The sequence below is a fragment of the Belonocnema kinseyi genome, chromosome 7 (genome assembly GCF_010883055.1).
Source record: "Belonocnema kinseyi isolate 2016_QV_RU_SX_M_011 chromosome 7, B_treatae_v1, whole genome shotgun sequence".
Taxonomy (NCBI): domain Eukaryota; kingdom Metazoa; phylum Arthropoda; class Insecta; order Hymenoptera; family Cynipidae; genus Belonocnema; species Belonocnema kinseyi.
This window is the reverse complement of record NC_046663.1, coordinates 120,537,232-120,551,945: the sequence shown is the minus strand read 5'-3', so window position 1 is coordinate 120,551,945 and position 14,714 is coordinate 120,537,232. Positions and strand designations below refer to the sequence as shown.

General features: G+C 32.2%; 1 protein-coding gene across 3 annotated transcripts in view; it reads right to left on the bottom strand.

The window, feature by feature from the left end:
- The window catches only part of LOC117176249 (NADH-ubiquinone oxidoreductase 49 kDa subunit-like), a 75,763-nt gene extending 64,185 nt beyond the window's left edge, over positions 1-11,578 (bottom strand). Inside the window, exons 1-3 of one of the 3 annotated variants that reach the window (XM_033366401.1) lie at positions 11,504-11,578; positions 11,200-11,330; positions 10,029-10,459 (exon numbers count right to left, since the gene is read on the bottom strand). In XM_033366401.1, the coding sequence (XP_033222292.1) occupies positions 10,029-10,459; positions 11,200-11,300 (532 nt within the window). In that variant the 5' untranslated portion in view covers positions 11,301-11,330; positions 11,504-11,578. Of the gene's footprint in view, positions 1-10,028; positions 10,460-11,199; positions 11,480-11,503 lie in introns of those variants that run through there. The other 2 variants (XM_033366402.1, XM_033366404.1) reach the window with 2 other exon arrangements.
- Between the last annotated feature and the right edge of the window lie 3,136 nt (positions 11,579-14,714).

Below are 14,714 nucleotides of genomic sequence, written 5' to 3'. Positions count from 1 at the left end.
ATTTAGTATTTGCCGACTTAGTATCGGCTATTTGGTGGACTTGTTCGACGGGTGAAGATTGCAGGGGCAAAGTAGTTGGTTGGTGCGATTTTCGGGTTGAGAGGCATGGTGGGATCGGGCAATTTTCGCCGGGAACGCCGCCTACAATTAGTTCCTCGAACTATACACGTACCGCATCTAGGCTTGTAATATCTTTGCTAATGTTTCGCTGGTGCAATTACAATTGTCTTTTTAATGATTAATGTCCTTATTATAATCTACCATATAATAATAAATAACTTACTCTCCTTATTTTGACCATCACCCTCTCCTGCATATATTCCAAAAGGTCGAAATAAAATACCGTCCTTATTTGGCCAAAATTGTATGCCGAAATAAGCTACCGTCGGATATTTCGACATACATGTATGGCAAAATAGCTACTCCGTATTAATAATATACCTATAAAATATATAGACTTACAGGAGGACCTATAGGTCGCTCTTTTACATTCTCATCAGAGAAGGTATTAGATTTGTCTAAAATTTGACCCCACCCCCCTGTTTTTGTCAAATGTCCACGTTTTGAGATCCCCAGAATCCGAAAAACAAGTTTTTACGAATGCATCTGTCTGGCTGTCTGTATGTGTGTGTGTCAGGCTGTGAGCACGATAACTTTTGAAAAAATTAATCTATTCGATTGGCCTTTGGCACACTATCTGAGTGTCAGAAACTAAATGTCAAGTTCGTCAGCCAGCCATTTTGGATGAAAATTCAAAAAGTTTACGTATTTTGAAAATTTTTTAGAACACTTTTTTCAAAATACAAAAATGTTTTTACGGATGTTCATAGTATTCGAACAGACGAACAATTTATCTCAATTCCTTTTTTTGATAAAACCAAAATTTACCAGAGTTATAGCATTTCCAAATTATCCAAAAACACACGAAAATCAACATTTTATGCCAAATAACGCACGATATGAAAAAAAGTCAAGAAAAGAAAAATGTTTCTTTTTGAATGCCCTACAATATTGTTTCAACGACTTTTTGAATTTTCTTAAAAAATTGAAAATTCAAATTTTGACAGCATAAAAAATTAATTAAAAATCAAAAATTGCATTTTTCGGTTAAACTGTGCAAAATACGGTAAAAGATGAATACACAAAACTTTTGCATTTGAAAAAGATCTAGAAATTTGTTATTAACGACTTTTCGATAGGATGCTTAGTTTTGGATTTAATCATGAAAAACGTCATTAACAGTAAAAAAATGTGCCCGTTGCGTGGGCAAACATGCTTATCACAACTTTTGCCTTTTAATTCCTTTTTCGCCGCGTGTGTAGGGTTTCGAAAAATTTAAGTTTTTAATTTTTCTATGCTATTTTTTATGATTAAAACTAAAAACAGAACCATCAAATAATATTCATGACAAATAAATCATTTTTACATTTTCATCCGAAAAATAGGTTTTTAAGAATGTGTCTGTCTGTCGGCCTGTCTGTATGTATTTATGCCTGTCTGTTTGTCAAAACGATAACTTTTGAAAAAATAATTCTATTAGATTGGTCTCTGGCACACTCTTTTAGTGTCCTAAACTAAAGTTCAAGTTCGTTAGCCAACCATTTTGGATACAAATTCAAAAAGTGAACGCCTTTTGAATATTTTCGAGACCATTTTTTCAAAATTCAAGAATTCTCTGTACGGTTATTCACATCATTTAAAAAGTCGAACAATTTACCTACTGACTTTTTTCTTAAATAAAAAATTATTAGAGTTACAGCATATAAAAAATTCAAAAAAACACACGAAAATGAATCTTTTAAGCCGATTAACGGAAAATATGAAAAAATGGCAAGAGAAGAAAAAGTTTGATGTCTAAATGCCCTAGAAGATTATCATAACAACTTTTTGAATTTTCTTGATAAATCAAAAATAAAATGTTGACAGCATAAAAAATAATGGAAAATCGAAAGGTTACATTTTTTCGTGCAACATTTTCACAGTATTTCAAATATTCTCAAATATAATCATGCATTTTCAAAACAAAACAAAAAAAATATATATATATATACCGTTAAAAAAAGGTAAGACTGCTCAGTAGACCGTATGTGAAAAGTTTAAATCATTAAAAAAAAGCATTGGAAATGAGTATATTGGGTTTATGGAAAAGCGACAAAAGGTACAATAAAACGTTTAATAATAAAATTTTTCTAAAAAAATGCGCAAATACTCGCTTTCAGAAAAAAATCCGCTTATCATTCACACATTCACTTCAGACAAGCTGTCCGATGACCTTCTAACGTATTGAGCTATGCTTGAAAATTAAAATTTATTTTCAAATCCCTTCGGATAATAATTATAGGCTTAAATATCACTGCGTTTGTACACCGACATGAGACTTGGAAAATCTGACGTCACACGTCACTCGCCAATAAAAACTCGTAGAAATCCCGTGGCTTTTAATCATTTTTAAGTGTCTTTTTAATAATTATTATAATTATTTAAAAGACTCAAATAACTTTTTGACCAACAATTTGAAATTAACAATATTGATACTTAGTAACAATAACTTTTTTAACGAAAACAATTTTTTCATGAATGACTCTATTTAATAATATTGACAAATTAGCTGGGTGTTTTAATCTACATCATTTTATATTCATTTTTCTTTTACCTCTGATATTTTTTACACGCAGCATTTGTCTAATTATTTAGGAATGACCTCGAATGAATTTAACATGTTTTGTTCGCCTACCTCTTAATCTATTTATTCCAGCCTATCCACATTATACCGATTGTTTATCCAGCTTTACTTCATTCTATCTCTTTTCTGTCCATCTATATCTATTTCTATCTCTATCTTTCTTTATTTCCTTGCAAGTATACCTTTACTTCTTTTTCATTTAATCCATATTTCTTTAGCCCTACTTATCATTTGCCTTTACTCCTGTAATTGTCTCTATCTCCTTTTAAATCCAGATTTACGCCTATCTCTTTTAATTCCCTTTTCTCCATACATGCATATCTTCGTCTATCTACTTCGACCTCTTTGCAAATAAAGTTCTAATACTATCCCTTCCAGTCCCCACTGCTATATCCTTTGCCTATTACCGTCTATCCCTTTTTATCTGTTTGACAATCCAGATTCAAACCTGCTTCTTTAAATTCTAATCAGTGAAAATTGACTGCTTTTATATAAAATTTAACCCAAAAGCTATAATGCACTTTTGGCTTTTTGCATCATTAAAGTTTCACTAATTCAAATTGAGAGTAATCCCTTTCAGACCTTTTTTCTTGATCTCAGTTATCCCTTTCTTTGTTTATCTACTATTGCTTTCTATCTTTTGCCAATTGAGCCTTTTCGCCCATCTCTAACAATCCCCTGTTTTTCTGTGTCACTGTATCTATCCCTTGCCTATTTGGCTGGTCCTCATATACATTTTTAACCTAAAATATTGTTTTGATTTAGACGTTTTCTAAACGAAAGCTTTTTAAACTTCGAATAAATTTATGTCTGGAACTTTGATAAAAAATTTGACATAATGTTTTATTTAACAACAAGGCATAATTTTACTTTTATTTTTCAGAAGTTCCACTTTATTGAAGATTTTTAGATTGATCAAAGAACGTCTTATGTGTGTGCTAAAACTATCTAGAAATAATTTCTAGTGGTTGAAAATAACAAGATTTAGCACCCAAAAAATCAAAGGAGAAATATGACAAATGGAGAAAACAAAACAAAAAAGAAGAATGTTTGGACAAGGAACATCATAATCATCAAAAAATATTCACTGCATAGGACATTATCGCACCACTTCGGAGAAGGGCTATCTAAAGCTTACTTTTCATGGGGCCCTATAGTCTCATTACAGACAGTTTTCTAATACAAATATCGTACACTACTCCAACGGTTACACACGTCTTCACGTGGAATTCAATGTTCGCAAGGGCGACCTGAAAAACCATGGCCATGGTTTTATTACTCATCCGCGAACATTTACCTCCCCGTGCGAAGAGGTCCCTAACTTGAGATCATGGAGAAAAGTGCCTAAAGTTACCTCTTCCTTCAAAAAGGGACTAAATAGGGACTTGACCAAATAAATGATTTTTTTAAACTGAAAACGTTAAAAATGGATTATTTCCTAAAGATTCAGCGAAAAATGTTGAGTCATCGTGAAGAAACCCCCAATGAAACTAATTTAGCTCATATAGAAATATCACATGCTCTTAAGAGATCATGCATGATATTACTTTGAATTTGTTGATGATTGTAAAATTACACTCTTCTTTAAAATTGCCATTTCTAAATGTAAAATTTTACACACAAGCACTAGGAAAGAGTAAATACAGTCAAACCTGGATCCGTGAACCTCCATTTCAGGTTTCCGAGAATGGACATCGCGCGGTGGGGATTGGTAAGAAGAGTGCGGGAGGATATGCGGTGCTCACTTAAGCGTCACAAAACAGAGAAAAAACAGGGAGACAAAATAGTTCCGAGACTCTGGAAATAATGTCACGCTCAGTCTCAAAATTTACATTAAATCCACGTTTGACTGTAATTTAAAATTGCAGATTTAATTTTTTCTTTGTAATAATGTATTATACACTTTTGATTTAATCTTAGTGAAAACAAATTTCTATTGGTTAATAAATGCGACTTTTTGCAAAGCCAGCCTCTCTATTAAATTTAAATTATACTTCTGTAAATATTTTTTGCAGAAGGCATTAAGTGGATTATCCAACACGCACATGTTGTTGCGTAGGCGGCACAGTCATATGTTACTGAGCGATACAGATCGTCACATGAAACTTAGAGTACGCCAAGTCCAATTAAAAAAATTTTAAGTTAATAGTATTTTCATATTTACAGCATCTCAGCTAATGTAAAAATATACATTTTGTTATGACATTCAGCTTACAAATAATAAAAATATTTTTTGAAACTAGAAAAGAACCAAGAAAACCAGTAACTAAATCAAGTATTATATTCAAATATTGTATTTTGAACACAAAGCTTTTGTTTCTAATAATCTTCTTTAATGTACGAAATACTCAGCTGAAATTGCTTGGAAACCTACATATACATTTTATTTTGAGGTTGAACATTATCTGTTGCGATTAAGCAAGGTGTCTAGCGATTCTTAGGTTTTCTAGGTACATAATTCAATTTTCTTTAGGTTTAATTTTTGTAAATGAAATAGTAAACTAACCGTTTCCTAACAATATACAACATGAGCAATTATTAATTGTATTTTTTAGGTTATTTTAGAATTCTCCGTTCTTTCTGGAATCTTTTAACACAGTGCAAATCTTTTGAAATCCATCTAAAATATTTTAAAACCTTTTGGAATCTTTAAAATCTGATATACACTCAAAAGTCGTGTGTTCAACCTCTCAGAAATTATAATTCTGAAACTGAATTAACGTAGGTCAGACTACTTAGCGGCGCCACTAACGAAAAACAATATGCCATATAATGCATATTTTTTTTGCTATTGTTAAACAAAAATAAAAATTTTGCTTGTCTATTAGTTTTCGAGAAAACAGGGCGGCACTAGATTGCCGGCAACTCAGCAGCGCCCTGTACAAAAATCATTAAATTTTTTTAAAATCACCAGGTTAGATTTGATGGCTGTTTGTTTTCTTTAAAATGTGCTATGAATCGCTTTTGTAAAATCGACTCTTTAAAAAAAAAACTACCCCCTGCAATGAAAAAAGTATTAAAAACAGGATTTAAAAAATGACTAGGCTAGATTTTTTTCTTTTGAATGTGATGTGAAACACTTTTGTGAAATCAACACTTATTTCAAAAAGCAACCCCCTGTTCTGCAAAAACGTATTTAAACAAAAACTATCAAGATGGAAAATACTTTTAAAATATTAACATGATATTTTTAAAGCATAACTGAGGAACAAAATTATTGTTCACCACTAATCGTTACAAAAACTACCCCCGTATTTGTATCTGAATACAAACCTGCAGACTGATGCCCAAAATTGTATACATTAACTATTGGGATTTTGTCCTCTTAATTCTCGTGCTCTTTCATTATTCTCTAATGTCATATCAATCGCTTTTGTAAAATTGACCCTTATTAAGAAAAAACAAGACACTGTAATGCAAAAACACGTACTGAAAAAAGTCGATATCTACATAGATGGAACTTACTTATAAAATAGTACCATGGTATTTTTAAGTGTAATTATTTCTCACCCCTAATCGTTAAAAAAATAACCGCCATAATGTATATTATTTTCCAGTCTATTTGTGTATAATCAAAAAATATAATTTAACTTTTTCGATACATATTTTAATGCCTTTAATAAACTTCCAGCGCAACAATTAGGACTGTCAAGCTAGCACCTCCACAAACGAAATTCCGAAATTTCTTTGTATCAGAATTTTGGGCTTTTTTTTGGGCTGTAGTGCCGATTTTTAGGCCCAAATACTTTTTATGAAAATTAAAATTTCGAGTGGCGGTGCTGGCTTGAATCAAGCCAGCAACCTCCACTATATAAAAATTAAAAGAAAAAAAATCAAACCGCATATGAAATTGTAAAAAAATAATCTTTTTGAAAATTTTCGAGTGTCAATGGAGTCTCTGAGTTTTTGGCTCTTAAAAAATGACAATATCGAAGTTTAAGTTTTTACTGATGAGTTGGTGTTTTTGTACATAGCGGTGGTTTTTCTGAATTTTTATTTGGTGCATTCCAGAGCTCAAAATAAGCCCAAAATCGGGTGAATTTTTTGTTTTGCAGATTTTATTTTTCGCAAGGGGGAGGTTTTTTGAAAATGGGGGTAGTTTTTAGACTTTTTTCGTGAATTCGGGAGCCCAAAATAAGTCAAAAATTCTGGTAGTCTTTGCTTTTTCCGAATTTGAGTTTTTATATAGGGTGAAGGTTTATTTTTAGTAGGGGTGGTTTTTGGAAATTGGTTGTCGTTGCGTTCAAGAGCACAATAAAAGTCCGAAATTCTTACGTGTTTGATTTTTCTTCTTTTAATTTTTAATATAATGGAGGTGTTAGCATGATTTAAGTCAGCATCTCCACCTCAAATCTTAATTCTCATAAAAAGTAGTGGAGCCCAAAAACCAGCAATACAGCCTAAAAAAGTCCAAAAAAGGCCAAAATTCGGATACGTAGAAATTTTGGAATTTCGCCTATGGAGGTGCTACCTTCATAGACCTAATTGTTGAGCTGGAAGTTGATTAAAGGCATTAAAAGATGCATCCAAAAATGTAAATTATATATTTTGAATATACACACATAAGGTGGAAAAGAATATACATTACGGCGGTTATTTTTGTAAGGATTAGGGATGAGAAATAATTAGGCTTAAAAGTACCCTGTTACTACTTTATAAGTAAGTTCCATCTATGTAGGCATCAACTTATTTTCAATACGTGTTTTCATTACAGTGTATTGTTTTTGTAAATAAGGGTTAATTTTACAAAACCCATCTTGATAGTGTCTTTCTTTAAAATACGCTTTTGAAGAACAGGGGGTTGCTTTTGAAAATAAAGATTTATTTTACAATGTTTCACATCACATTGGAAAGCAAAAAATAACAAAGAAAAAGTAGGAAGAGTTGCCTGCAAGCTAGCGCCGCCCTGTTTTCTCGAAAACTAATAGAGTAAAAAAATTCTGGAAAAAAATAGGAAAAAAATATGCATTATATGAAATTTTGTTTTTTTTTAGTGGCGCCGCTGAGTTATCTGAACTATTAACATCGATATTTTCAAGTAATAATTTTTATAATCTGTCAGCTGGATATCACGAAAAATGTATACTTTGACATTCTTTAACCCTTACTTGGCACACTTGGGTACAAGCAGCCCCAGGCCCACATTTCCTTAATTTTGAGTATCTAAACCTGAAGAAAATGGACCAGTGACGTCATCTGTTAGTAGTTGGAAAGTTTTGCTGCCCCCTCCAGCCCGTACCATAACACTGGGGTGATCAGTCTCTCATCGACAGCCATCCAAAGTCGAGTGGGATCACCTGTACCCCAGTGTGTCAAGTAAGGTTAAGTTGGTGAAATCGAAGTGAATTTTTTTTCTTTCATATATTGACATCGGTGTGAATAAAAAACTAAGTATATTATGTTATACAATGTCTACATTTTTTTACGATATATAACAGTTTTTTATTCAGATGTCGTATTATTTACGGCCAGAATATTACTTCCGATTGGTCACTGAGTCGATTTACAAAACTAGCCATTCAGTTACTTGTGACAATTGGTATACTTCGATATCTCTCCGGCAACAAATGTTCCCTGATCCATTGAACATATGGGTAACGAACTCTGAAGAAAAATAAACGAGAAATCACAGCCGACTTCATAGTTGCGCCGAGAACACGGCCAAATACAAAGGTTTGCCATGCGCAGGACTTAACCCTCGTCTCCTACGCTCAAAAAACAAGAAGTCAAATAAAATTGTCCTTGTAGTTTCCGCTTTCATGCGTATCGAGGAAGCAACGGATGAGAAGCCGAATATTGTTAGGCATTATAACACAACAAAAGGAGGAACGGATAATTTCGACCAGTTTTGTCATTCCTGTACTGTGGCTGGAAAGACCTGCAGGTGACCGGCAATGTATTTTTGCGGTATGTTGAATCCGGCAATTGTCAAAGCGAGAATTTTTCTCAAATGCAAACTGAAAAATGACGGAAACGATGCCAAGGTCATGACGATCGACTACTTGGAAAATTTATATACCCATCTCGTAACATCGTACTTGGAACTGAGGTATGCAATGAGTACGCTTCAGAGGAATCTGACTTGGCATCGCAGGAATTAAAAAAAAAAAGAAATTGGGGCTGAAAGAGCTTTAGTACGCATATCAATCTACCTTCTGCAATGCGCTGCGTACTTTGAAAGAGAAAAGAAGATCGAAAAAGCCGAAGAAGTTGATCAGCCTGTAACCGTCCCATTTGCAATGAGCACAGTTATGTACTTTGCGACGATTGTACCGACAGTTGAAAGATGAATTGGTTTCATAATAAATGTGATTACTTTTTTTATGTCATTTTTAACATATTCAATCGATTTTATAACCATACTTTTTTAAATATTGGTTTGAAACAATAAATACTACTCATTATTCTGGTACTAATACAATACTCATTTTTTAGCGAAATTCCTCCATTCATTTCTAAGAATAAATACCTTTTTTTTCTTGTAGGTATTTCTTGTAGCTGAATTTTTAGCCATTTTTGAAAAAAATAAAATAGTTATGTTTATTTTTATAAAACTTGTCATTTTTTCGATTTTTTCGGACAATTCAATTTTTTTACTACAGTTAATTTTACTTTTTGGCCATATAATCTATATAATTTCAAAACGCATACTCTTAAGAACCTATAAAAATTGACAACTTAAAATAATCAACAACTTATTTTTTATAACAATTTTTGTCGTTGAGGTACAAAGCACCCCAATGGGTCAAGTATGTCACACAGCCGAAGTGTGTCAAGTAAGGGTTAATAAATTTTAAATAAAAAACTACTAAAATTTTATAAGAAAAAACAAACAATGAAAATATTTTAATTACTTTATGTATTTCAATTAAATAAATGTTTTATAAGCAAAGAACCAGAAAAAATAAGGTTCTCATGGAAAATTAAAGGAGAATTATAAGTTTTCAAGGTCGCTAGAGACCCAGGGTTTAAATTTTATAAAATACAGCAGCACGCAAAACATAATATAATTAAAACTTTAAACCCCATTTTCTTAGTTTGATAGTCAACGGACATGGCGTATGCTGAATTTCATGCGACGAGGTGTCTGCTAGTTTCTAAGTATAAAAAAAGTTGCCATAAGCAAAAAAGGTAACTTTAGGTTGAAGAAAGTAGCAAAAAGTAAGAAAATATGCGAGTTCAAAGCCCGAATTTTTATCAATTTTAAAGAAGCTCTAGGAATTTTTAATAAGAGTTGAATAAGAATTGTCGGTCAAAAGATAAATTCACTATGGACTCCTGTCATGTGAATTGCAGAATTCACATTCAAACTAAGAGGCTTTAAATTGTAACATTTGTTACTCACTTCGTATGTACTTCGCACGAAGGGGAACTTCGATATTCAGAAGTTTCTCAATGGCCATAGAGAAACATTGCTCGTTGCACATCATAGAAACGTAATCTAAACGGTCAAAATATGGCAAAGCTTGCATGTACGTTTTATACTCTATCAGCTTCTCGGTTCCTCGATGTAAGAGTCCAATATGTGGGTCAGCACCTCTACAAATTTCCCCGTCAAGTTCCAGCACTAAACGCAGCACACCGTGAGCTGCGGGATGTTGAGGCCCAAAATTTAATTTCACATTGCTGATTTTGCTTTCAAGTGGCTTCACTGGGGCGTTTGTCTTCGGAAACTGCCATTTTACGGGACCATCGAAGGTGTAGCAAAAATGTCCTTCCAACTGTTTCATATATTCGTAGTCAGGCATCCAAGGAAAGTGACCGGCATTTCGCTTGCTAAAAAAATGAGTCAAACGAGTAAAATGAGTAGCTTTAAAATTCTATATACAATTCTTAATAAGATACAAGAACTTTTAAAAAGTTTCCAAAATGCTATCATATTTGAAATATGTGAACAAATTTTTTGAAACGCACAGCAGAAGTGTAAAACATAGTAAATTATCAGAAAAAAATGCAATATATGTATTCGCATACCCTATCAGGTAATTTATGTAAAATGTTCTATTAATTAATATGTATTCTATACTAATAGTTTTTCAAATTAAAAATGTTATGTATTGAAACTAAAAAGGTACATGTATCTTCATATAAAATACAACACATTAAGTATATCATTATAAGTAATAAGAAACGCAATATAAAACAAAAGTTTAAGGGAAATATATGCCTTTATAGAATAAATTATTTGTTTGAAAAAGAAGGAACAGAAAATGTCATGCATATTCTCATAAATGCAGACGACAGTTTAATTCCATGTCAAAAAGTATATCAGAGATCGAATTTTCCAACGAAAAAAACATCAATTATATATCTTACTTCACAATGGTATACAAATTTTTTAAAAAGCAGATCTTTTCTACGAATTTCTTTCATTTTTAAACAAAATATAGTAGATTTATCGTAAATAAAGATTAGATTGTTCAGTTTCAACACGGCCATATAGGTTATGCGATCATTATATAACATATTTCGAAAAAACAATTGGTCAGAAATGTTAAAGATAAAATTGTATGTACCTGAGGGTATAGGAAGGGCTTCCAAGTTGTAAAAAATTTGATCCATCTGCTGAAAATCCTGTGGATTTCCGCAGAACATTCCTCAGCACAGCAGTAGCCATTTTCCTCGACTCACATCAGAGCATGAGATACTACAAAATAAAGGTTAGATCACTCTACTCATATTTTTATACATCAATTACAGTTTTTGAATCAGTTAATCATATTCGTCGAAATGAAACGCACGTGGGTTTTATTAGTTATAAATCATTCATTTAGATGCTTTTTATAGACATTTTTATACTTTTTTAATGTTATTACTTACGAAAGTTCCACTTCTTATTAATGGCCGTATGGACGGGTTTGAATCCGCGGGAAAATTTGAATATCATTCTTAGACCAACTTTGATAACAAGTGCTGCATTTAGTAAATAAATTTTTATGTGTACATCTAGTTTATTGACCAAAGTATTATTTTTTCACCTTATCCTAACCTAAATTAATATTTTATAAGCCCTCAAAAACATGTTCAACTATTTTTGCAAAATTAATACATTAATATGAGGAAATTAAAATATTAATGTGGCAAGACTTTTTATTTTCTGAGCTACCTCAAAATAACAAACTACAGTCCTTTCTTCAGACTTTCTAGAATTTATGTACAAAATTGGTTCAAACATATTTTTAGGAATTTTAAAAGCTGAAAATCATCCAAGAACTTTCCCCCATATTTCGTGTTGTATGTCTCAAAATTTGAACTTGCTATTATCTTCATAGTATTTTCGATAACTAAAACACAAATAGCGAGTAATATCAAACAACTGGTTTAAAAAAATGTTTCAGGACATTTTAAAAGCTCAATAAATAAAACCAAAATGGCAATTTCTATAAAAAAATGGTCGAAGTAAATGTTATAGGACTTTTTAAAAAAGCTATATTACCTCCTTTAGACTATTTCACGTACTTTGCGTCATTTGGCTCGAAATTATGAGGTGATAACGTTTTACCTATTTTTTTATGTAAATCCATTTTAGATGGACTCCTAGTGCATTTGGCGAAAAAACTTTCTGAGGTGATAACGTTCACCCGTTAACGGTATCTTCGACTACCTAGTTCGAGTATATATCACCGGCGTTAGTGTCGACATACTTTCAGACATGGCCTGCACGTTGTCACCACTATCGATATAAGTAAAATTACAGGTATACTGCAAACTTTCCCGGCTCGGCGATTTGGCAACACTGAATTCACTGTCAGTGAATCGGCCTGTGCTTTTCGCCGGCCGACATTCGGCTACTGACGAATAATATCGCCGCAAAAAATCAAGACCCCCCACTTTAGAAGGCAATAACTTCGCAGCAAAAAATGTGAGGAATATCGAATAAGAACCACACGAATCCGCTAAGTTTTTTGAATAAAATGGTGTTTCTGTAATTTGCGTAAAAAAATTTCGTTTTGAAGTAATTAGCAGAATACAAGTAAAAATGCTGTCGCGAAGCCAATTATTGTTGAGAAACGTTAACTTTCACATGATCCCAGAGCTAAGAGTATGTTGGAAAAAATTTGAAAAAAATCTGGAGTGGGCTACAACATGTTTAGAATCCAGTAGAGACCTTAAAATTTAAAAATATTTCAAAATATCAGTTTTGCAAGGATTTTTGTTAACTGTTTATTTAGGGATTGAATGGAGCTATCACGCTGTTTAATGGCTTAAAATGTGTGGTAATGTACTCTTATTCCTATTTCTACCACAAAACTGAATAAAAATTAGAATTTCGCGATTAAAGTCGCTCAGAATAATAAGTAGTTTAATGAGGCGAGGCGCGTGGCACAGTACTAGAAAAAAGTGTAGAAAAAAAAGGTCGGTCATATTTCCCAGCGACAGGCAGCCGTTTTCTCCAGATTCTCCCACAGCTGCTGCTCGCTCAGTAGGGCCGTCTCAGTATCGAGCTTGCACACGAATTATCTTGTATTTTGTTTATTTAATATAGTACACTTATTTCGGTATTATAATATAATTTTGTAATTATTAGGCTGTTAATTCGCTACTGAAATGCGTGCTAGTTTCTGTATTAATTCAATTCGCATTTAGGCGAAACAATAAGGGAAAGAGTACAAATTTCTTAAAAATGGCGAGACAAAGAGGAAATATTTAAAAAATGGTAAAACAAGGGGATAGGGTTAAAAGTGTGAAGTCCTATATTTTCAGTTTCCAAGAAAGTCCACACTTTCTTTTCGGCTAAATGGAAAAATATTTGTATAACACTACATATGGTGCAACATTATTATATAACGAATAATTTAAAAAAAATACGCACATAAAATTGCTCATATAAATAAATCTTTCACGCATTTCAGTAGCGAATTAACAGCCTAATAATTACAAAATTATATTATAATACCGATATAGGTGTACTATATTAAATAAACAAAATACAAGATAATTTGTGTGCAAGCTTGATACTGTATTATGATATCAAAATTTTATATCAGGAGAGAAGGGCGCAGCCCACCTCAAAGCATTGAGACAGCCCTGCTGAGCAAGAAGCAGCTGTGGGAAAATCTGAAGAAAACGGCTGTCTGCCGCTGGGAAATATGATCGACCTTTTTTTTCTATACTTTTTTCTACTACTGTGCCACGTGCCTCGCCTCATTAAATTCCGAATTATTCTGAGCGACTTTAATCGCGAAATTCTAATTTTTATTCAGTTTTGTAGTCGAAATAGGAATCAGGGTATATTACTACACATTTTAAGCCATTAAACAGCGCGATAGCTCCATTCAATCCCTAAATAAAAACATTCAACAAAAATCCTTGCAAAACTGACATTTTTTAATATTTTAAAATTTTAAGGTCTCCACTGGATTCTAAACATGTTGTAGGACACTCCAGAATTTTTTCAAATTTTTTCCAACATACTCTTATCTCTGGGATCATGTGAAATTTAAGGTGTCTCAACAACGGGCCTCGCGACAACATTTTTACTTGTATTTTGCTAATTAGCTCGAAACGAAATTTTTTTACGCAAATTACAGAAACACCATTTTATTCAGAAAACTTAGCAGATTCGTGTGGTTCTTATTCGAACCTCCTCACATTTTTTTTCTGCGAAGTTATTACCTTTTAAAGTGGGGGGTCTTGATTTTTTGCTTTTTGTAAAATTTAAAAATGGTTTGATTTTTATAAAAATGAGTATCTCTGCGTTTATGGGGCCACTAAATCCAAATTTGGTGTCAGAATTTAAAAATTCAAAATGTTTGATACCGAAATTTTAAAATCATTGAATTTTCATGAAATTGTAAAATAGGCATTATTTTATTTAAAATGCATGGTTTCAATTAACAATTCAGCTATTTGGTGTGAAATACATTTTTTTGTATAAAATTTAACTTTTTGGCATACAAATTCGCAAATTTGGTAGAAAAGTGAAACAATAGTATAAGAATTTATAGTTTGTTAAAAAGTCATATTTCTTATTTGAAATTAAACTATTTATTTGAAAATGTAACAATTTTCTTGAAACATTGTTGTTTTT